At 54.9% G+C, this 22,850-nt stretch overlaps 1 protein-coding gene across 7 annotated transcripts in view; it reads left to right on the top strand.

The window, feature by feature from the left end:
* CFAP65 (cilia and flagella associated protein 65) overlaps positions 1–16,732 on the top strand; it is a 41,638-nt gene extending 24,906 nt beyond the window's left edge. For 5 of the 7 annotated variants that reach the window (XM_070772467.1, XM_070772469.1, XM_019984048.2 and 2 more), the window contains 16 exons: positions 1,337–1,550; positions 1,865–1,993; positions 6,276–6,452; positions 6,743–6,809; positions 6,957–7,067; positions 9,198–9,389; positions 9,494–9,652; positions 10,923–11,066; positions 11,509–11,622; positions 11,801–11,908; positions 13,498–13,542; positions 13,779–13,981; positions 14,455–14,580; positions 15,100–15,600; positions 16,281–16,418; positions 16,532–16,732. In XM_070772467.1, the coding sequence (XP_070628568.1) occupies positions 1,337–1,550; positions 1,865–1,993; positions 6,276–6,452; positions 6,743–6,809; positions 6,957–7,067; positions 9,198–9,389; positions 9,494–9,652; positions 10,923–11,066; positions 11,509–11,622; positions 11,801–11,908; positions 13,498–13,542; positions 13,779–13,981; positions 14,455–14,580; positions 15,100–15,600; positions 16,281–16,418; positions 16,532–16,664 (2,561 nt within the window). In that variant the 3' untranslated portion in view covers positions 16,665–16,732. Of the gene's footprint in view, positions 1–1,336; positions 1,551–1,864; positions 1,994–6,275; positions 6,453–6,742; positions 6,810–6,956; positions 7,068–9,197; positions 9,390–9,493; positions 9,653–10,922; positions 11,067–11,508; positions 11,623–11,800; positions 11,909–13,497; positions 13,543–13,778; positions 13,982–14,454; positions 14,581–15,099; positions 15,601–16,280; positions 16,419–16,531 lie in introns of those variants that run through there. The other 2 variants (XM_070772471.1, XR_011561885.1) reach the window with 2 other exon arrangements.
* The last annotated feature ends 6,118 nt before the right edge of the window (positions 16,733–22,850 follow it).

The raw sequence follows: 22,850 nt of genomic DNA, 5'->3' as shown, positions 1-22,850 counted from the left end.
GGACTTGGGGTGGGAGGATGCCGAGGGTCCAGACAGAGCTGGCAGGATGGATGAGAACATGCTAGGATGTGCTTTTGGGTGTCTAGTGTACATGCCTCATACCAACCACATCTGTCTATGTGGGTGTCCACATGTGCATGCCTGAGCTGTGGGGGACTCGGTGTGAAGAGTTGGGCACTGAGTTTACCTATTGAGGGATCTCAGGTAACTCCTCAGCTGCCTTGGGTCTCAGCTTCCTCCCTCATAAAACGAGGTTGTTAGCAGCCTGCCCCAGGGCCACTTGGTGGGAGTCCAGGACAGTACAGTCAGGGGAGCACAGGAGAGTGAGTGGCTGAGAGTGTGGGCTCCCTGGAATTGGATCCTGGCCCCAGCACTTATTAGCCATATAACCTCAGCAAAATTGTTTAACTTCCCTATGCCTCAGTTTCCACATCAGTAAAATGGGGATAATAATGGTGCACTGGCGAAAAATAATAAAGCACAGACACATGTTACCACATGGGCAAACCTCGAAAACATTATGCCAAGTGAAAGGTGGTGGTCACCAAAAGCCACACATTGTATGATTCTGTTTATGTGAAATACCCAAAATAGGAAAATCTAGAGACAGAAAGTAGATGAGTGGTTGCCAGGGGTGGGGAGAGGGGTGAATGGAGAGTGACAGCTACTTAGTACTGGGTTTGTTTTGGGAGGACTGAAAATGTTCTAAAATCAGTGATGATGATTGTGCAACTCTGTGAATATACGAAAAAAAAAATCACTGAATTGTATGTGTTGAAAGGGTTAATTTTGGGGACTTCCCTGGTGGTCAGTGGTTAAAGCTTTGCATTTCCACTGCAGGGGGCACCCAGTTCGATCCCTGGTCGGGGAGCTAAGACCCCACATGCCACATGAGGCAACCAAAAAATTCTTTTTAATTTTTTGGCTGCACTGCATGGCATGTAAGTTCCTATTTCCCTGACCAGGAATCGAACCAGTGCCCCCTGCAGTTGAAGCACAGAGCCTTAACCACTGGACCGCCAGGGAAGTCCCCCCTAAAAATGTTTTTAAATGGTTAATTTTATGGTATATAGATTATATCTCAATAAAGCCATTAGTAAGTTTGAAAATGAATAACGCACATTAAATACAGTGGTGTTTGCCAAGCGCTTAGGACAGTGCTTGGTTCACGTAGAAAGTATCAGATAAGGTTTGCTGTTGCTGGAAGCGTCCCTGGAGTCTGCTCCTGACTGGGGTCCTGGGGCAGGTTGCCTGGGACCCCTGCACCCACAGTGTATACTCCCCTCGCCAGGGGAGCTGGGAGGTGAGCCCACCCCTCTCTCCCATACCCCCACAGATAACAAGGCTGGGGAGAAGCAGGAGCTGTGTCACGTGTCCCTGACGGCCGTGTACCCCCTCCTCTCCATCCTGGATATCTGCTCCATGGGCAGCGCCGAGGGCATTACCCGGAAGCAACTGTGGCACCTCTTCTCCCTGGACCTGCTCAACAGCTACTTGGAGCGTGACCCCACATCCTGGGAACTCACCTACAAGGTGCCCACCCGGCACAGGTGAGGTGGGCCTGGGGGACAGGCAGAGCCTGTCTGGGAATGTTCTTGGAGCAATGTTCCACTCATGCCCCCAGCACCAGGCCCTGTCCAAGAAGGGGCTCCCTATCTGCCCCCCACCAATGTCTGCCCATCCTTGGTGGGGCCTGGAGAAGGCTGAGATTGACTTGAGGTCTCAAATGCTGACCCACCCCTGTGCCTGAATCCCAGATTCTCCAGTTCCCCACTGTGGGGAGACGGGTGCCAAGCCAGCCACCCCTGGAAGGATTCCAGCCTGTCCTCAACCCTGTCCCAGACCATTTCTCTGCTCCACACAGCACCAGCCAGATCCCCCCTGTCTTCACCGCTCTGAAGCTCAGTTTCAATTTTGGGGCGGCACCGATAGATGCCCCGCCCTCCGTGGTGCTCCTGGCCCTGAAGAACAGCGGCATGGTGCCCCTGGACTGGTACGGAGTGGGGTGCTGGGGGACGGGCTGGAGGTGTTCTCTTGTTGGTTGTAGCCCTGGCCGCCTGGTGTCCATGAAGTGCGCCCCCGACCCCGCGCATCGATTGGATGTAGACGCCAGGGTTGGACTAGGGTCGCCCAACAGGACATCAGATCTGGCTGAGTCGCGTCCATAGGCTCAGAAGTGGTAGACTCACCCTGATGGAGACTGGCAGTTGTTTAGTCACTAAGTCATGTCCGACTCCTTTGCAATCCCATGGCCTGTAGCCTGCCAGGTTCCTCTGTCCATGGGATTTCCCAGACAACTGTACTAGAGTGAGTTGCCATTTCCTTCTCCAGGTGATCTTCCCCACCCAGGGACGGAATCCCCATCTCCTGCATTGGCAGGCAGATTCTTTACTGCTGAGACTGGCAGGGGCATCGTCATAGCTTAGCGAGTGAGAAGTAGCCACCACTCATGCGCCATAGCTGGCCACTCGGACCCTCTTCTCCGAGTCTCACACCAACCCTGTGAAAAAATCCTCCTCCACTGACTGTCTCACAGATGGGAGGCTAAGGACTCAGCCAAGAGCTCTCAGCCGTTAGAGGCAGAGCCAGTTCCCACCCAGATCTGTCCAGGTCCAGAGCCCCCACCTACACAGGTTAGTCAGCAAGAAGCTACAGGGTACCCTGATCTTTGAGCTAGATAAATGCTCGGGCAGCCCTGACAGAGCCCCAGGCCAGTGGGGGCCAGGCCTGCATGGGGCGAGTTGAGGGTCTCTGGCAGGCTCTGCTGCCATAGCATGTCAGGGAGATGGCTGAGCTGAGCAAAGCCACGTGGGGCTGCAGGAAGAGTCGGGGCTGGACAGAACAGCTGCGCTTCCCGGTCACATGGGGCCCAGGCCTGGAGACCGGAGTCCGCCACGCTGGGCCCCTCCTGTGCTTGGCTTAACTCCCATGGGGACCCCGAACTGGTGCCCAGTTAGCATCCTGTCTCCGTGCCAGCGCCGTTTCTTTCCTCCGGCCTCTGCCACGCGCCTTCATTTCCCAGTAAACTTCCTTTTGATGACTTCCAACTTTGCTTGGCTAGACGGAGGTGAGAAAGAAGTGTCCCCGTCCGGGTCAGGCTTGGGAGGGGTGGGAAGAGAGCCAGGGGCCCAGCCTGGGCGTGGCAGTGGGTGGATGAGAGTGGACATATGCATCTGTGATCTCAAGAGCCTTGGGGTGCATGTGGGTGAGACTGGGGGGAGGCTGTACTGGCCCCGGTGCAGCGGCCTCCCCTTACTCTCTGGGTTGTCCTGTCCCTCCCTGTGGTGGAGGAGGGGGAGCCAGTTCATTAAGCAGCTTCTGTCTGAGAAGGGTCGAGACTGTGAGTAACTAAGGGCTCCTGGCCCTGAGTGACTGGGAAGCTTGGCAGGCTGTGGCCTGGTGGGGAAGGCCCGGGGCCTGCCTGGAGCGCTGCGTCAGCCATCCACTGAGCTGTCTGAGTGGCCAGGAGCCAAGGCCCTGCAGGGCTCAGGAGTAGGGGCAGGAGAAGCGGCCTTGGCTGGTGTCCTGGTGTGGAGCAGTGTATTTTGGTGGACTGTTTGTGCAGGAGCACGCCAGCTCTCACTCTCAGTGGAGAGGGTCCAGGTGGCTGGAAATAGGGCAGGAGGAAAGCCAGGCAGAGTGCCCACTGAGCCAGGCCCGTCCATCAGGGGATCGTCTGAGGTTCAGGAAGGCAGTCCGTGCTTCTTCTAGATTCCAAACGCAGGGAACCTTCCTAAGAACACTTGACTCTCTTTGGCTTTTTGCGTTGTTGTGTTTCCTTTCAATTTCTTAGAGGGCTATTTTTGAAAGTTCTAGCCGAGTCTCTGCTAAACTCATAAGGAACAGACTGAAGGTTTTATTCCTGCCAAGATCAGTAAAAAACGGGGAGTGTGGACTTGGCCTGGAGGCAGCAGCAGGCAGGACAGAGAACCCCAAGTGGGTTTGGGGGGAGCATTGAGGGGGACCTGGGAGCCATGCCGCTGCCATGCCCCCACCAAGCCTCCTCTGCTGCCTTTGCGCTTGGCCCAGGGAGATGTTGGGCCGTGCATTTAAAGGGTGATCTGTCACAGGTGTCAGGGGCACAAATTAACGTCGTCTGTTCCCTAATTCATTCATTAAGCCACTGGCCAAACGTGGACTGGGGCTTCCCTGGTGTAGGCCTCAGGCCCGGAGCTCAGAATAGAAAAGCTGACGAGCCTAGGCCCTGCCCTCCCGGTGGGCAGACCGGCCTTGTGGTGCATGGTGAGTGACATGCTGCGAAAGACCCTTGTGCAGCGTCAAGAGCTACTTCCCTCGGATTTAGAAGTGGTGGGAGTGTGTGCGCACCTCAGAAACGCTTCCTGGAGAAAGCTAGACCTGTAGGCCAGGGAGCAGAGGCAGAGAGCCTTCAGAGAGCCTTCTAGATGGGGGCCTGGTGCAGACATGGGTAAAAGCAAAAAGCACAGCGTGGCTGTAACGCTGATAAGGATGTGGACAGGGCCTTGGAGTCCTCTGGTTGGCGTGTAATTCTTCTCCTTCTGAGGAGGATTAGGGGTTCGAGGCAGGGGGACAGGCTGGCAGGTTTCCACAGTCCCAAGTTGGGGGCCCACACCAGAGGACGGGCAGGGATTATTTGGGCGGAGTTGGGGTGAGAGCCGAGAGGGAAACTCTGAGCAAACCTGAAGTAGCAAGGTCGCCAGTTTTACTGCAGATCAATATCCTGCAGATAAAACGACAGAAGCAAGTACCAAGTCCGGTAACACGTCCAACGACACAAGGGTGATGGAAGAAAAGTAAGAACCCCCACCCCCACCCCGCCGGCTCCCTCTCCAGTCGGCCCCGGTGGGCTTGGCATGTGCTTCCGCTCTCAGCACTGGTACAAGGCAGGGGCACATGGACACAGTTGCTCTTTCATTTTTTATTACGATAACGGCATGATGTTACATGTATTACTCTATGTTCAGCATTATAACAATAACGTTGTCACTCAGCCTTATGTCAGTAACATTCATTTTTTTTTTAACATTCATTTTTAGATCAATAAAGATCAGTATATAGAGGTGTAACTCATTCATTTTAATAGTTGCATAATATCCTGTAATATGAATGGACCTTATGTCTATTTTGTTTTGTTAATTTTTAAATTGTTTGAGCATGCCACATGGCATGTGGGCTCTTAGCTCCTCGACCCAGGATTGAACCTGTGTCCCTTGGACTGGACATGTGGAGTCTCAACCACTGGACTGTCAAGGAAGCCTTTACATTTTTAAACCACTCCTTTCAGATGACACCAGTTGTTCCCAGTGCTTTTTAATGTTGTTTTTGCCATCACTAACAAAGTGGTAATAAACATCCTTGTGTGTGTGTGTGCGTGCGTGCTTACATTTTTATCCCTGCAAGTTAATTCCCCCAAATAGAATTTCTCAGTCAAAGGGCATTTTCTACTCTATGCACTTTCTATTCTAAAAGATGCTATCAAAATTCCTGCAACAAAAGGTGGGAGCAGTTCCTTCTCCCCTGTATTCGAGGATGTCTGTCCTTCCTAAATTTACCAGCATTGAATGTAACCATTTTTCACGATTCAGATGTGAAAATACTTAAGATTTATTTGAGAGAATTTTGATTTGCATTTTCCTGAGACTCTTCTTGAGTCTTTTCAGGTGTGATGCCCATTTTCCCCTACTTCTGGCTATTCCCTGTTCATATACTCTGCCCAGTTTGAGGCCAGTTCATCCCTCTGAGAGTGGATGGAGCCTTCTTTTCAGATTGTGATCTTGGAACCCCTTTGTCACTTATTTGGGCACCCTTTAGAATGCAATATCTGCTTTACTGGAGCACCTAGCATCACAGAGGCAGTGATTCTATGTCCAGCCTTGCTTTGGACTCAAAAGTGCCAGTCTTCCTGGGGCCCCCTGGTTGGTGCTGCTGACATTTCTAGGTGCCTCAAATGGCCCTTCCTAAGAGCTTTGTCACACAGACCCCTCCAGGGTCACTGCCAAGCTCGAAGTGGCCACATATACAAGCAGCCCCTTGACCCCTGGTACCCACAATGGGAGCCCCAATTTCCATTCTCCATTTAGTCACTGCTTCTGTTCCTAGGTTTGTGGACCATTATGAAATGAGAATCCACAACCTCAGTGTTTGCTCAGCCTTGCATGGGACAGCTTGCCTAATGGGGGAGAAGAGAGGGAGGGAATAGAGGAGGCCTCCATGCATCCCAGCTGGGGCTCAGAGCTCCTGCCTCTGGTCTGACCGAGAGGCTCCTCCACCCCTTCTGTTTTGCACCCCTCCCCCAGGGCCTTCCTCTTCCCGAGTGACCAGCAGATTGACGTGGAGCTCTGGGCAGAGAAGGCAGAGTTTGACTGCACCGAGCTGCACCAGATGCGCGCACAGGACAATTGCATCTTCTCCATCAGTCCCAAGGCTGGGAGCCTGAGTCCCGGGCAAGAGCAGATAGTGGAGCTCAAATACAGGTGCTGCCCCCACCGCTCACCCCGCCCTTCCAGTCCTGAAGACCTCCATTCCCCCAACTCCTGGAGGAGCCTGGCCTTACACTGTGTGACTCCAGGGTACCCTGAGTGGCCACCACCCTGAGAAGGTGTTGCCTTTCCACCTGCAGGGGAGGTTTAATTTTCCTCTTGCCTCATCCCAGCTCAGGGATTTCCGCATAGCCAGCCCAAAGCCACAAGCGTGCCATGACCCTTCGTTCTTCCACCCACACCAAGGTTCAGTAAGTCATCCTGGACTGTCTCCTCCCTTCCAGCCATCTGTTCATCGGCACAGATCGCCTCCCGGTGCTCTTCAAGGTGTCCCATGGCCGGGAGATCCTGGTGAGGTCCTGCCCTTGTCTTGTCCTGGAAAGCCTAGAGAGCGGCACAGGGAGTGCCGTTCCCCAGGGAACTGGGGTCCACATCTCTCCACTGGGTACTTCAGTTCCTCCCAGGGAAGGATGCTACTCATGGGCTTTCTATTTCCAGCTCAATTTCATAGGTGTGACAGTGAAGCTGGAGCAGAAGTATGTGCACTTCACCTCCACCAGCCATCAGTTCATCCCTGTCCCCATTGGCGACACATTGCCCCCAAGGCAGGTCAGTGGTCTGTGTTGTCCTGGTCACCAGGATGCTTAAGTGTTGTCCTCTGTGTGTCTGCATCAGCCCATGACAGGATGACAAGGCCCCTGTCCTCACTCAAAGAGGTGGGGTTGAACCTCAAGATTGGGCAACTGGGAGAGACCCAAGGCAAGAGGCTTCAGCTTCTAGGCACTGGTGCTAAGCCCTTTGCCAGGCCCCATTCCCGTGCAAAAGCAGGGGGTTCCTTCCTCTAACACAGGGCTTTTCAAACTTGACCATGAACCATGGTATATTTTGGAAAACGCAGTTCATACATACACATCTAACTGAAACAAAAGTATCACAAATCAGTACGTACACCACTACATGCTGAGTGCTCTGATGTTTTCTTTTTTATTCTGTTCTACTTTTTAAATGCTGGACATGACCTGATAAACTGGTTTCAGTACACCTGCTTATTGACGGTCATGTCTTGAAAATCACTGCTCCAAAAAGGGCATCTTTCCGGAGGCTGAAATGCTAGAAAGTGAATCCTCATGAAGCTACAGAATTGTCTTTATTAATTGGAGGGAACCAGGGTCCTTCGTTCTGAAAATGTACGCTGGAAATCTCCCAGAGGGAGATACAGAATTTTTCCAAACATTTCACAGCTCTGAAATTTCTAATCATTTAGAATCCCTTGTGTTTCTGGGCAGGGGCCTCCAGCCACTCAGCCTGGAGCAAATTAAAAGGGCTTCCTAGACCCGATAGAGGTTCTCATGGTCCCAGGCTCTGCTCACTTCCTTATACAACCCCTCTACCCACTGGCTTCCCAGAAGCCTCACCCAGAAGCCCAGACCCTTAAAAAGACAAGCAAAGACTCATATGCTTCCTGGAGAGCTTTCCAGAGAGACCAGACCACTCCGCTGTGACACTGAACACAGTGGAAAATGGACAAAGGAGAAGACCAACTTGTACCTCCAACCAAGCCACAACTGCAGTCCAGCATCTCCTTTCATTCATAAGATGATAACAGATGGTGGCCGGAACCTGTAAGAAGGCAGCAAAAACAGAGTAAATGAACAGATTTAATCTACATTTTGAAGACAGAATCACTGGGACTTGCTGAGGATTAGATCTGGAAAATAAGAGAAGGGGATGGAGGAAAATGTATTGGATTCCTACTTTGAACTCCTGGGAATATGTAGGTGCCATTTGCTGAAGTGAGATACACTAGGGGGAGGAATAGGTTGTAAAGAGTTTGGTCTTGGCCAAATGTAAGATGCCTATGAAACAACAAGGAGGAGTCATCAAATAGAAGATAGCAGGTCTGAATCTCAGACAGCAGTCCATACAGGAAAAAAAAGCACATTCAGGAGTGGGTGCTGAGAAAGATGAGGGGGTTGAACCTAATCCAGATTAACTCTTTATTCTCACTGTCTTTCTCTCATCTCTAACATGGAGTCTTGGGCCAGAAGACCTCTGGTTTCAGGCAGGACTTTCTGTGACTCCCCAACTTCAGGGTTAGTCTTGGGGGACCTCATACCTTCCTTCTGCTCCCTTTTCTGCCTTTAAGCACAACTGCCTCTAATGGCAGAGGTGGAAAGTGGCAGCCTCCCAGGTAATTAGAATGAGCGCCTAGAAAACCATGAAGGGTCCGGATGGTGAGTGCATGGACGTTTCCCTAAATTCCAGCAGTATGGACACAGGCATTAGTGTCCCCTTACGCTGAGGGTCGGACGCAACTGAGCGACTTCACTTTCACTTTTCACTTTCATGCGTTGGAGAAGGAAATGGCAACCCACTCCAGTGTTCTTGCCTGGAGAATCCCAGGGACAGGGGAGCCTGGTGGGCTGCTGTCTATGGGGTCGCACAGAGTCGGACACGACTGAAGTGACTTAGCACCAGCACACTTGACTTAGGTACATTGAGAGCAAATAATATAAAGATTACATAGTATACTAAAATGTTACAGGCTGAAAATACAGTTGTATACTTCTTGGGTGATCCAGCCAGAAGAGAAATCAGAAGTTTTTTAGGGGAACTCTGGGACTGTAAGGGTGACATCATGGATATCAACCCACCCTCCCACAGTGAACACAGAATCCCAGGCTCCCTGCGTGGTGGCCTTGAGCAGGTGTGAAGATTCCTCAATTCCTCCCCCTGCAGATTTATGAGTTGTATAATGGTGGCTCGGTGCCTGTAACATATGAGATCCAGACCAACATCCTGTCGCAGGTTCAGGAAAAAAATTTTGATCACCCCATCTTCTGCTGCCTCAACCCCAAAGGGGAGATCCAGCCAGGCACAACTGCCCGGGTCTTCTGGATCTTCTCACCTATTGAGGCTAAGACCTACACGGTGAGCAGAAGCCCCAGCTCACACAGGGCGGGGGTTTGGAGGTGGCCCCCTCCCAGCAGGTCTTGCTCTAACCAGGGCCTGCACCCCCCTTCCTAACCTCCCAGGTGGATGTGCCCATACACATCCTGGGATGGAACTCAGCCGTCATCCGCTTCCAGGGAGTGGGCTATGACCCCCACGTCCTGGGGGACGCGGCCCCATTCCACAACCTCTCCTTGTGGGACAACAACGCCATCCACTCAAGGCTGATGGTACCTGGACAGGTAAGGCAAAGGGAGCTGGGAAGGCCTGAGGCCTAGGGGGAGCTTGAGGGCCTGGGAGGCTAGCGCAGCGGACGAGGAGGCTGAGAAGGAAATGACAGAGTTGAAAAAGGAAAGGGGTACGGAGGTGAAGTCTGGAACCAACCCTCCTCCGTATTTAGGGTGTGGCACCGGTCCATGAGAGGCTCACCCTGCCACCTAGTGCTCACAGGTGTTCCTGCTCAAGGCGCTCCACCTCCTGTGGGGCCCCCATCCACCCTCACCTCGGGGCATTTGGGGGGCACTGGGAGGGGTAGAAAGAAGCCTATTCTAGGGCTGAGATATTATCTTCATTCAGAACAGCCTCTCCCTTGGAACGAGATGGATTTTGCTGAAAGATACCTAGGGTCAGTAACACTACCTTTAGTTCACACACTTCTCACTGTTTCGAGGCCTGCCACATTCATCCATCCACCATCCATGTGTTTCCCCACTGACCCACATGCCCATTTACTCATCCCCGTATCCACCTATCCATCCATCCAACCATCCATGCACTCGTCCAGTCACTATCCACCAATACATCTGCCTGTCTACTCTTCCCCTTCCCCCCTATTTGGACTCTTACTGAAGGGTGAGTACCATGGAGGACACAGTTTTGGGGATACAGAAAAGTGCCAGACAGAGTCTCAGCTCTGGAGGCACTCAGGGTCTAGACCAAGAAAATGCCCCTTCCATGGCCTCGCTCTTTCCAGACAGCCCTACCACACAATTTCTGCTCTGTGCCCGGTGAAGATGCTAACAGCTGACCACCTAGTAGTCCACAACTACCCTTCAGAGACTCAAATTATATTGGCCTTGCTCCTGCTTTTTCTAAGCAAATTCTGATTTCTGAGTCCTTTCAAGCCTGTTTTTAATGGTCAAAACCATAGGCTTTAGAGTGATACTGTCTGGGTTTATCCTAGAGATCTTTGGAAAATTATTTATACTCTCTGAACATCTGTAAAGTGGGGACAATAGTGGTGCCTGTATCCTTGGGCCCCTGAGAATTAAATGCCTGTCAGTTGCCGACAGTGGTACCTGGCCCATTGAAAGCACTGTGACTGGTACTGGTGGCTGCTGCTAAGTTGCTTCAGTCGTGTCCGACTCTGTTCAACCCCAGAGACTCCCCCGTCCCTGGGATTCTCCAGGCAGGAGTGCTGGAGTCGGGTGCCATTGCCTTCTCCGGTACTGGTGGCTAGGCTTAGTATTTCTTCACCTCCCAAAGTTGCTGTTGTGTTGTCTCCACCAACAGAATGTCTTCCTGTCCCAGTCACATATCTCCCTGGGAAACATTCCTGTGCAGAGCAAGTGCAGCCGCCTGCTGTTCCTTAACAACATCTCCAAGAACGAGACAATTGTCTTTGCCTGGCAGCTGAAGCCTCTAGACTTTGGGGAGGTGAGAGTTCCCTGTGTTTGCAGGAAACCAGAACCTTCAGAGGGCCTCTAGATTTATCCCATTCCACCCCATCCCATCCCACTCCATCCCATCCCACACTACTCCATCCCATCCCACCCCATTCCACTCCATCTCACTCCATCCCATCCCATCTCACTCCACTCCATCCCATCCACAGTCCTTTCTACTCCATCCCATTCAACCCTACTCCATCCCATCCCATCCCACTCTACTCCATCCCATTCCACTCCATCCCATCCCATCCCAGTCCATCTTATTCCACTCCATCCTACTCCATCCCATCCCCACTCCATCCCCTCACACCCCACTCCACCCCATCCCATCCCACTTCATCCCACCCCATCCCATCCTGTGCTATCCCATCTTGTCCCATCCCATCCCTGTGAAGCTCCAGAGAGACTCCTTCCCCAAATATAAACAGGTGTCTGTGAGTCCTATGAAAGGAAAGGTGGCTCCGGAGGAGACAGTCCCATTCATGGTGACCCTGAAGGCCTCAGTGCACGCCAGCTTCTATAGCATGGACCTGGTATGCAAGGTAGGACCACCCTCAGAGAGAAGCTGGGATGGCACACAGCTCCCAGCTTGAGGGGGTGCAGTGGTTTGTGAGATCCCCAGATTTCCCCCAAGGCCCCTCTTCCAAGGGCCAACCACAGCACAGGCCCAAGCCAAGGCCCTCCAGACCTTGTCTTCTCTCTCCTTTTCCTGAGCCACAGGTATACCAGCAGGAACCCCTGAGGCAGTATCGTAAGGAACTGCAGGAGTGGAAAGACGAGAAGCTGCGGCAGGAAGTAGAGTTCACCATCACAGATAGGAAAGTGAAGGTGAGGAGGGCAGGGTGGGCTCTGAACACCACAGAGCCTTCTGATTAGCCTTGCCGTAGGGGACAGAGGTGGTGATCCGAGGTGGTCCTAAAAGCTGACCAGCCTGACGTAAGAGATGAGATTTCTTTTATTAGACTAAGCATAGCCCCTCCCAAGAAACTGTGGATACAGAAAGCTGGCTGACCACTCCCTGCCTCATGTAGCCTGTATTTAATGAGTAGCTACTGGGTGGCCACTGGGGATCCAGGAGGAAACAGGCAGAGCTCACCTTCTGGTGGAAGGGAAGGTGGCGTAGTGTTTTCAGGTGGAGGCTCTGGAAACAAGTGTCTGGCTTAGTTTTCCAGCTTCGACGCATCTTAGCCAAGTTATTTAACCTCTTTAGTTCCCTCAACTATATAATGGGAGTCATATGACATCTGAGATTGGCTTCAAGGTAGTCTAGATGAGAAGATTGCCATAAACTGCTAATTGTTGAAGCTGGGTTGGAGGTAATGGAGAACTCTTTGTAGCATTCTCAGCACTTCTGTATACTTTTTAATAATACGTATTTTTATTTATTTATTGGGCTGCACCTGGTCTTAGTGCTAGCACATGAGATCTTTGATCTCCATTGTGGCACATGGGATATTTAGTTGTGGCATTTGGGGTTTAGTTCCCTGACCAGGTATTGAACCCGGGCCCTCTACATTGAGAGCATGAAGTCTTAGCCACTGGACCACCAGGAAAGTCCACTTGTGTATACCTTTGAAATTTTCCATATTAAGAAGTTTTAGAAAGGGAATTCCCTGGTGGACTCATGGTTAGGATTCTGGGCTTTCACTGCCATGGCCCAGGTTCAGTCTCTGGTTGGGAAAGTGAGATCCCACAAGCTGCGCAGGGTGGCCAAAAACAAACAAAAAAGGTTAAAAAGAGAAGTTTTAAAACTTTTAAAACACAAATAAACGATCCACTTTGTGGCATTGGTGGGAGGATTAAATGAGTTGATGCTTGTAGATTACCTACAACAGTGCCTGGTACCCAGAAAGCCTCCACTCAATATGGGCTAATGTTAGTATTTATGCAGGGGGGCTGGTAATAAATGAGTCAACGTGTCCGCCTTGCTTCCTCCTCCCTATGGTGGCACTCTTGCACCTTGATCACCCCTGTGTCCTCCACACTGAACCCCCAGGGAAGCACTGCTCCCCTCTGAGGCTCTGGCCCAGCTCTGAAGGCAAATCATGTTTTGAGGGCTTTGGGAGAAGGGATTTCTCCCATAGGAGAATTAAGGCTTAATATGGGAGGCTGTTTCCTCATCCCACTAAACCACAGCGTTCCTGGGCACCAGGGACAAGTGCTGTTGGAGCAGCCTGCACTCTTTGGTGGCATCTCCTTTCCTTCCCTTTAGCTAGGTAGCCAGATTTTCCTTGTCTGTAGGCAGCACTTCCCTGGAATGTTCTGGAAGAGGGTGTGGCTGGGAGTTGTGCAGGACCAAGAGGGCAGCAGGTGGTGGCGCTGACTTCAGGCCCTCTGTGGGTCAGCAGGAAGGGCAGGACGAGGGGAATCCCTCTAGGCCTCTTGCATCCTAAGCAAGGGTCTCTTTGCTTCCACAGAAAAGGGCATATTGTACAGCTTGTGAGCCTGCGAGAAAGTACAAGGTGAGGACGTAAGCCCAGGCCCATCTCCTTGGGATGTCTTGAAAGGATCCTTTCTTGGTCCCCAGAGATACCTCCACCCCCCAGTCCAGCCTCCTGGAAGGGAGGGATGAAAGTACTGATGGGTGGGGATGAAATGCCAGAGGTGTCGCCAAAGGCCTGGTTGGAGGACTAAGCACCCATCAGTGATGGGAGTGCAGTCCCCAGCCCCTGTCGTCCGTGCCTCCCCTTTTCCAAAGACGCTGCCTCCCATCAAGAACCAGCAGGATCTCAACCGGCCGACCAGCTGGAACCTCAGAACGGCAAAGGAGGAGACATTCTGGCCATGCCCCCAGCCGCCGTCGCCAGGCATGCTCTGCCTAGGCCTCACTGCCCGTGCCCATGCCACCGACTACTTCCTGGCCAACTACTTCTCTGACTTTCCCCGCCACTTCTTGCACTGGTGAACTCTCAGGGAGGGAGGGAGGGGTCTCCTTTCTCTGCTGTCTGCACCGCCCCTCCCCCACACACTCCAGAAAAGGGGCTACCCAGACCTAACCCTTGCTGAGGGCCTGGAGCATGTGTAGCCATCAGCGGGACTACTGGGGCCCTGCTGGCTCCGAGATGCCCCCACTACTGTCAGGCCCTTACAAGGAGGGGCAGAGAGCCAGAGCCCCCCTGGGGAACCCACCTAGGCCTCCCTGCCTCCCCTCCTCCCTTCTCTTTCCACCTTGGAGCATCTCCAAGTCCTGTGCTGACTCTGAGAGTTGGACTTGATTCCCAAAATGCAGCAGCACTATGTTTGGGTTAAGACTAGAGGCTGCTGCAAGCTCACCTGTGTCCTCATGACCGGGCAGCCACCATCACTGCTCATGCCCCTGACCCCAGCATGGGGGCTTGCCCAGGCCACTCAGAATGCTATGGCCTGCCCCCCAGGGAGCTGCCAAAGAGGAGCCCCAAGGTGGCGTCGGAGGCTGGTGAGGAAGAATCCCCTGACAAGTGGGCCTCTGTCTCCAAGCAGGAGAAGCAGCTTCTGATTGACTGCCTCTCTGCCATCATCAGGTGAGCACCCTCCCCAAAACCCTCACCCCTCTGTCTCCCTCGTGAGTTCGGTCAACTCTGGGTCCACCCAAAGCCCCGCAAGTCGCAGCCCTTCTTTTCCCCAAAGATAGAACTTCTTCACAAGATCCTTCCACGGGTTGCTCCAGGCCCTTCTGGAGGGTGACCTGGCTGGAGGGATCCTCAGGGCTGGGTCCCAAGTTCTGCCTTGTTGCGGCTGGTAGATGGGATCTGGAGCGGGGCCACTGTTTTCCAGGGCTCCCACCCTCATCTGGGTACCTCTGACCTCCTGGCTCTTCCACTATCATATAATGATCACCTTTAAGAATCCGAGGGGGAGGGGGACCAGAGGTGCCTTTTTCTAAAGAAGGAACATCAGGAAGAGCAACTGATCAGCCCCCCACCAGCACCTGTTTGTGGCCACAGTAGTCAAGAACCACCCCTCGGGGAACCCTGAAACCAGAGTCCCCCGCAGGGGGCTGCAAGGCCTCTCAGTGAAGACCTCCTCCTCTGCCCACCCAGGGGCCTGCTGGAAGACAAGCTCTTCCATGAGGCTGTGGGACAAAACCTGGTGGAACAAATGCCTTACTTCTGCCAGTTCTGGAATGAGCAGTCGGCCAGGTTCGTGGCCCACAACAGCAGCCTGCACGTGGTGCCAGCCCCGTCTCAGTCCTCCAAGAGCTCGGAGTTCAGCAAAGAGGAGGAGGAGGAGGAGGAGGAGGAGGACAAACGGAGGCTGGAGAGTAAGGAGCAGGAAGAAGAGGAGGAGAAGGAGGAGGAAGAAGAGGAGGAGCTGGAGGAGGAGGAAGAGGAGGAGGAGGAGACGGAAGAGGAGGAGGAGATGGGTGAGGAAGAGCTGCGAGAGCAGGAGGGGGAAGACAAGGGGGAGAAGTTGCCCTGGACAGAGGTGAAGCCCATGCTGCAGCCCACATCCCAGGAGTCCCTGAAATGGCAGTGGCAGCAGCAGATGAAGGCCTTACTGAAGGAGAGGCAAGAGCAGGATGAGAAGGAGGCCATCAGCCGGTGAGCAGCCAGGCCCAGGTGAAGGTTTGGAGAGGGGGCTGAGTGCAGAAGGGTCATAGGAGGCAGTGGTATGGGCTGCTACCTGTGTCAGCTTCTCTTTCCAACTCCGAGTTCATTGACAGCGCTGCTGGAAGCTTAAGGCCTCAGGGGGCGCTATGTACAGAATGGCGATCTGAGCTTTAATTTTTCTTCTCCAAGAGCAGACTATTAACATTTACCATCACACCACTTCCAGCAGGGTGATTATAGTCGTCAAAGCCACTTAAGTGATTTTCTAGAGCCAGGAGCAAAGTACCACCTCTTATTGCACTGCCGTTTCCCAGGGTTGCTCTGTGGCTTTCTGTCCACGGTGGGATTCCCTAGGAGCTCCTTCTGTGCGGTCTCATCGCTCAGTACCTTTCCCCAACCCTGGTCCTGGGATGGGAACCCGGATTGTCCGAGTTCGAATCCCTCTCCGGTACCAACAGCATGACATTTAGCACCTTGGTCTCTTTGAGTCATGGTTTGAACGTCTGTGAAATTGGAACAAGAATGTTTCGTAGTGTTGGGAGGGCGGGGAGTTAAGTGAGAATCCACCTAAAGCTCGGGGCAAACGGTACAGCACAGAGGAGGCCAGTGGAGAAGCCCAGCGCAAGTCGGTGGCGGCGCTGACCCCGGCGCTCCGGCTTCCCGCCGCGCAGGCTCCCGGCTTTCGCTATCCTGCAGGAGGCGCTGCTGGAGAACATGATCCAGAACATCCTGGTGGAGGCGAGCCGCGGGGAGGTGGTGCTCACCTCGCGACCACGCATCATCGCCCTGCCGCCGCTCAGCGTTCCCAGGTGGGGGCGCCGGGGCCAGCGGCCGCCGGAGGGCGCGAGGGGTAGCACGGGAGGGCAGGGGCGCCGGGAAACTTCTCCTCCACTTCCCCTACCTGGGGCTTTCTGTATTCCAGGATTCTGAGTCCCGAGTCGCTGCCAGCAGCGGCCCCGGGGCCGCAGCAAGTGGAGATGCCCGGCTCGTTTGAACCGCCCCGCACCGACTGTTTGCAGACGCAAGCGCCCACCTCCTCCGACTTGCATCTGTAGATTCCTCCCTGCCTTTTCTCCATCACCCCCCAGTAAAGCATCTAGCTCCGCCCCCCGACACACACACACATCTGCCTTCACTTTATTTCCTCGTAAACGACAAGAACTCGCGCGCAGTCTGAGAGGCACAGACGGTGGAAGCGGCCAAGGTGGACCGCACTGACTCGTTGGAGCTGGGAGGTTGAGTCTCTCCTCTCCACTAGGCAGCTGGGCGAGAGTTCTGCGGTTTGGCCAGTGGAGGGCGCTCCAGGTGGTTTCTGGCTGGCTTTTGCCCTAGTAGAGCCGGGTGGCCTGGTCTGCACAGCAGGTGGCCGCGGAGCAAAAGGGGCCATCTCTTCCCTTTCCCCGCCGCACCTACTCCGAGGTTCGGCCCTTCCACTGCTAGCTTTTACTCAGCATCTGCCGGGCTCCCGGGGCTCTGCGGAGGTTGAGAGGAAGGGAAATCGAGGCACGTCGAGGAAGGTCAAGAATTTGACGCTGGGACGGGGACGGAGCGCATCGCTAGGCCGCGGGCCACAGACCCTATTAAATATGAATCCGAATCCCCCAGGCCAGGGGATGCCCCAGTTTCCTTAGGACACCCAACCTCCCGCTCCCCCTAACCTCCGCCTGGTAGCCTCTGTCCTCGGCTCCTCCCCACCCCCTCCCCGAGGCAGGTGGGTGGAAAAGTGACATCTGGTGTTGTTCCAGAGGCGCCCAGGTCCCCGACACCCCCTCCACCCCCACCGCCAAGGCCTCGGAGGAGCTCCGGCCCCGAAGCCTGGGTGAGGGCGGGGAGAGGGGTGAGGGGGCGCTCCGCCTCCTCTGAGTCAATATTTGCCCCGAGCAAACGGGCGCCAGGACAGGTGTGAGAGTGTGTGTGTGTGTGTGCGCGCGCGCGCGCGTGTGTGTGTCTAGGGGCGGGGACTGAGTAGGCCGTATAAAGCGCGCTGAGCCGGGGCTCCCGCACAAGCTCCGCGGCGTGCGCTGGGGACCAAGCCAAGCAGGGCCCGGCCGGGTGGAGGGTGGCCAGGAAGGGAGGGGCGGACCAGGTGCGCACCTGCAGCGGCCGCCGACGTGTCAGCCGCAGATGCGCGCAGGTGAGGGCGGCTATCGGGCGCGGGACAGCACGGCGCTCGCAGAAGACCAGGACCAGGAGACCGCCGAGGGCCACAGCCAGGCCCCGGACCCGCCGCTCCCGCCCCGCGACGAGCCCCTCGCACAAACCGGACCTGAGCGTTTTGTTCGTTCGGCTCGCGTGAGGCAGGGGCGGCCTCTCAGCACCCGCCCGGGGGCCCGGGCCGATCGCCACGCAGGCACCTGTCGCCGCCGCCGCCATACGGGTCGGAGAGGCTGTGCGCCGCTCCCCAGGGACATCCGGCTCCCATCCGGCCCCGCCCGCCCTGCCCTGTCCGGCCCGCTGCTCAAGGGCTGCCCGCTTCGATTCCGGATAATGCGGGCCGGCAGAGCCAGCTCCACCGGGTGGCGTAGGGGGTCTGGGGGCCAGCTTAGGCGTTCTTCCGGAGGTGGAAACCCGGGTTTCTAGTCTGGCTCTGTCCCAGCGACTTCTGTGGTCTTGGGCAAGTCATTTCCCGGCTTCTCCTCGGATTTTCCCACTTGCACAAGGAGAGGGGGGTTAGTCTGGCCTCTCGTGTGGAGCCCACCAGCCCCCATGTTCTGGTTTCTGGGCTTTCAGCAATGATTTTGAGCCCCTTGACCTGGGCAGTTGGAGGCTCGCGAGGAGTTGGAGCAACAGCTATGAGGTGTGGAAAATCTGGGTTGAGGGAGCTAGGGTTACATTGGACCAAGTTCAGTTCCTCCTCATCTCTTTGGTGCTGACATTCTGAGGGTTCACTCCCTGTCATCTCCTTGGCCCGTCTTGCAGTCTCCCCACCTCCGAACAGATTGCTTGAGAAGGACAAACACAGGGTCTGGTAGCCCTTGCCTGCTGGGGGTCCCAGGCCCTGAAGCTGACCGCCTCTCCCAGACTTGATAATCACAAGGTCTCTTGTTTCAGTCAGCTGAGTGTGGGGTGGGTCTAAGTGGCCCTCAGATTAGGTGGGAGTTCGAGGGTCATTAGCTACAACCCAAACCTAGGACAGGCTGCCCCCTTTTCAGTGACTCAGAATGTTAAGATCTGACAGGAGGGAGAAAGGCGAAAATTGCGCTAGACCCCCGCCTCCTGCTTGGAGAACCTAGAACTCAGGCTTGGGGTCAGTTGAGTCCCTGTCCTTGATTCCTGGTGTCTCCCGTTCCATTCTCCCAGAACTGATATCAATGCTAAGTCAGCCCTAGAGAGAGGGGCTAGTTGTAGGTCAGGGGTGGAAGGAAGGTTCCTTGGACAACAGTAAGGAGCTCCCCAATTTCTCCTAAGGGTGAGGAGACATCCTGAGGAGGGACCGCACCCCCACACATCTAGGCCGAGGAAGCCCCCAGGGGGATGGGAATGAGGGTCAGGAGTCGCTGGTCTCTTCCCATTCCAATTTGGAGGTTCCTGGGGGTGCTGGCTTTCCCCCTCTACCTCCCCTCCACTTCACTGCCACCCCTCACCCAACTACCCGCAGGTGCCACAGGCTCTGCTGAGTCTTGGCACAGAGAAAGGGAGGGGGAGGGGATGAGATGGTGCTGACAGATCCCAGGCAGGGCTGGGGAGAGGGCGGACTGCAGGCTGGGTCTACGTGCAGCAACCCTGGGGCAAGAGGGTGGGGGGAGGCCCATGCATGGGTCCCGGGCTGGGTGTGCATGGCTCCTATCCCAGCCTCCCTAACCAGGCTTCTGTCCTGGGCCCAGCCCTCTGCTCCTTGCCTGGCACTGATTGATCTGCCTGTCAGGGGCCTGGTCTGGCCCTGGCACATCTTCCCTCTGTCTTTGTGGGCATCCTCTCCCCTCCCCCAATCATGGAAGTGGCTCAGAGCACTGCCCCCCTTCCTGGGATTCCAGGCCCTAGGGCTGCAAGACAGAAAGGTCTCCCCTTGGAGTGAACCCTGCCCCCCCACAACATACAGTGTTTCACCAGTGGACTGGGGTCTGCCCCTGTGACAGAGAGCCACTGACTCTTCCCCTGCTTCCAGGGAGGGGGGACGGTGTCCGCAGACCTCCACCTCCCCATCCCCCCAAGACCCGCATTTCCTGGATGTGGCCGGGATCTGGCCTCTCCTCCCGGTCCCTCCTCCCCTGCCGGCCCAGGGGTGGAGTCTCCAGGCGCCAGGCAGACCTGCAGGTGCTGGGCTTGGGGAGGGGGGTGCTTAGCAGCTGGTGTTCGAAGCAGGGGGAGCACCCCTCCCCCTGCCTGCTCAAAGCCGGAGCCTGCTTCCTGTCATCCCTGTCAGCACCCTGGGCGGGGGAGGGGACAGGTAATGGAGGAAGTGGAAAAAAGGAAAGAGCACTTGGAGCGCGGCTGTAGGGGGAACTGGGAAATCACCGATGAGAAAGGGAGAGGGGAGAAGGATGCGCAAGAGATGGGGGAATCCAAGCAGGAGCACTGAGGGACAGACCGTGGGTGCAGCCCAGTGGGTGTGGAAGATTTCAGAGTCCAGAGAGGCTGTATCCACCACCACCAACCCCAACCCCAGACTTGTGAAAGTGAGAGCTGGAGAGAGGCCAGAGACACAAAGAGGCAATGTGAGATAACAAGGGATGTACACTCCAGAGAGATGGAGGTATTTGAAGATGTTGGGTCAGAGGTCAGGGTAACCAGGGATGGAAGCTACCGTGTGTGTGTGTGTGTGTGTGTGTGTGTGTGTGTGTGTGTGTAGGAAGGGGAGCTATATGAAAACAGCCTCCATCCCAAGCCGTGTCATCGGGATGGGGAGATGCTACCCACAGCAAAGGAGAAAGAGGTGACTTCTACCTGAGCTGCAACTGTGATCCAGGGCTGGGGGGGAGGTGACACTCCTCTCTCAGGGACACCCGTATTGCCCCAGTAAAGGGCAGAAGGTGAAGAAGGGCAAAGCTCAGGCCACAGTGAGGAGTGAGGGGTGTGGGTCTGACTTTATCCCTCCCCCTTTCTCTCTTGGCCACCACTGGATAGACAGCTGCGGCAGCTGCCCCTGGCCCCACTGCCCAGGTGTGGGTTCTGCCCAGCCTTGGAACTTCTGGGTGTGGAGGCCGCCCAGGGTCTGTGTGAAGTGTGGGGACCCAGAGTGGAGGCTCTGGGTTGCGGGGGGTGTTGTACACAAGCGCTAATCCCCAATCGGGCCAAGGCAGAACCAGAGCCTCACTGACCTTCTCGGAGATTAGTCCCCATGACAACAGTGGCAACTCGCCCCCTCATTCTGGCTAGGCCAGGTGTGTGTAAAGGGTGGGGAATGGAGGGGCAGGCAGAGGCTGGGGGAGGAGGGAAGGGAGTCTTCCTGAGGCATCACAGGATCACAGGAGTAAGGGTTGGGAGGCCCCTCCAGGATCAGCAGTTAGCTTAGTTTTCAGGTACAAAACTGTGGCCCCAAAAGAGGAAGTGACCCACCCAAGACCACATATGGAGCCAGGAAAAGCGCTGGGACCACAAGTCAGGTCTCTGGTTCCATCTGGAGAGCAGAGGACTGAGCAAAACAAAAGAAATAGGTATATCCCCCACCCTCCCCTCACTGAGCTCATCATTAGAGTGGCTCTAATAGGGTGAAGCAGGAAGGCTCCCCATTCTGAGAGCCAGGCTGCCTTCCACAGGGCATGTATTGGATGGGGGGACATATATGGGATGCAGAGGGGGGATGCAGCTAGGCTCACTGCCCTGACTCCTCCCCACAACCCAGCCCACCCCCAGGAGCAGGGGCCACGGGAGGGGAGCAACAGGACAGCAAAGACAGTTATAACCACAGCCACCACAACGGGAACAGTGAACATTTATTTGATATGGGTCAGTGCTGGGTTTTACACGCATTTAAATCTTCACAATTTTAAAGGGAAAATTTGAGAAGTACAAGTTCATCCAGCTTATTAGCAGGGGAGCTTGGATTTGAACCCAGGACACTGCCCACACTCTTAACCCTCCAGTGTCTGTATGATCGTGACGGGGTGACTCTGATGACCGTGGAGTGGGTGGTATGCACAATGAAGGTCTAGGAGGCACCCAGCACGGTGGCTGAAACACCGTACATTTGACTAAATATTTAAGGAATAAAGGAGCGAACAAAAGTCTGCTGTCTGCCTGTAAATGAGCATGACTGTTGAGCCTAGGAGAGACCGTCCACATGGGACACATGTGGGATCCGTCTGTGTGAATGTGTGCATGTGTGTGCCCTCTCCCTGCAAGCCCCGCGGTTTTGCTTCTGGGTGAGTGGGTGGTGGTGAAAGCTGCCCCCACCTCCCTGGATGGGGCCAGTTCTCCCATCCCTCTGAGGGCTAGAGAAGAGGCGCTCTGCTGACTGAGGGACGGGATGAGGAGTCTGTGTGGGAGGGGCTCTCACCCCTTCCGGACCCACCTCTTTCAGGCCCAGCTGTCAGACCCAGCCTGAGCTGCGCTGGTCTCTCACCCGTGTTATCTCTGTCTCCCAGGAGACTAGCCCTCACAGCCCCGGGGAAGGTGCTCATTGCCTGTTCCCTGCTCCCTCCCGATCTTGGGTGGGGGTGGGGAGTGGAGGAGCAGGGCTGCAAAGGAGGGGCTGGTGACAGGACAGGGTGGGGGAAGGCACCATTCACAGAATTTGCATCTGCAGTCACCAAAGCCCTGGCTGATTTGCCAGTGAAATGAAGGAAAGGGGTGGGAGCAGGCAGACTTGAGGACATTGGCCACCGGGCAGGGGCCCTCTCAGCTGCCCAGCAGTACTGTGAAGTGGGGCTGTTCAAGGGATGGGGCCCTATGTGAGGAGGGTGTCACTTCTCCAGGGATTCTCAGCACCTTTACCTGGGATGGAGACCTCAGTGAGAGTCCAGGGTTGCATTTGAGGGTTTCTTCGTCAGATCTACATTTCCCTGTATGGGATGGGCATCTGAGTGGGATCCAGGACCTCACTGAAGATACAGGACTGAGTCTTAGGGCTGCTCTGTGGGATCTTAGGGTGCTTCTGAGATGAGTGCTTTAGTAGAATCACGGAGAGGAGGAATCCGGAGGATTTCTTTGTGGGACCAAAGGTCCCTATATGAGACGAAGGACTGGATAGGGTGGCAAGTTCTCTTTAGGTAATGAGATCCTGATGAGATCTTGAGGTCTCTTGGATGTGTAGACCTGAGGACACTTTCTTTTTTCTTTTCTTTTTTTTTTTTTGTCTACCT

This window comes from Bos indicus, chromosome 2 (genome assembly GCF_029378745.1).
Source record: "Bos indicus isolate NIAB-ARS_2022 breed Sahiwal x Tharparkar chromosome 2, NIAB-ARS_B.indTharparkar_mat_pri_1.0, whole genome shotgun sequence".
Taxonomy (NCBI): domain Eukaryota; kingdom Metazoa; phylum Chordata; class Mammalia; order Artiodactyla; family Bovidae; genus Bos; species Bos indicus.
This window is presented reverse-complemented; position numbering and strand designations above follow the sequence as displayed.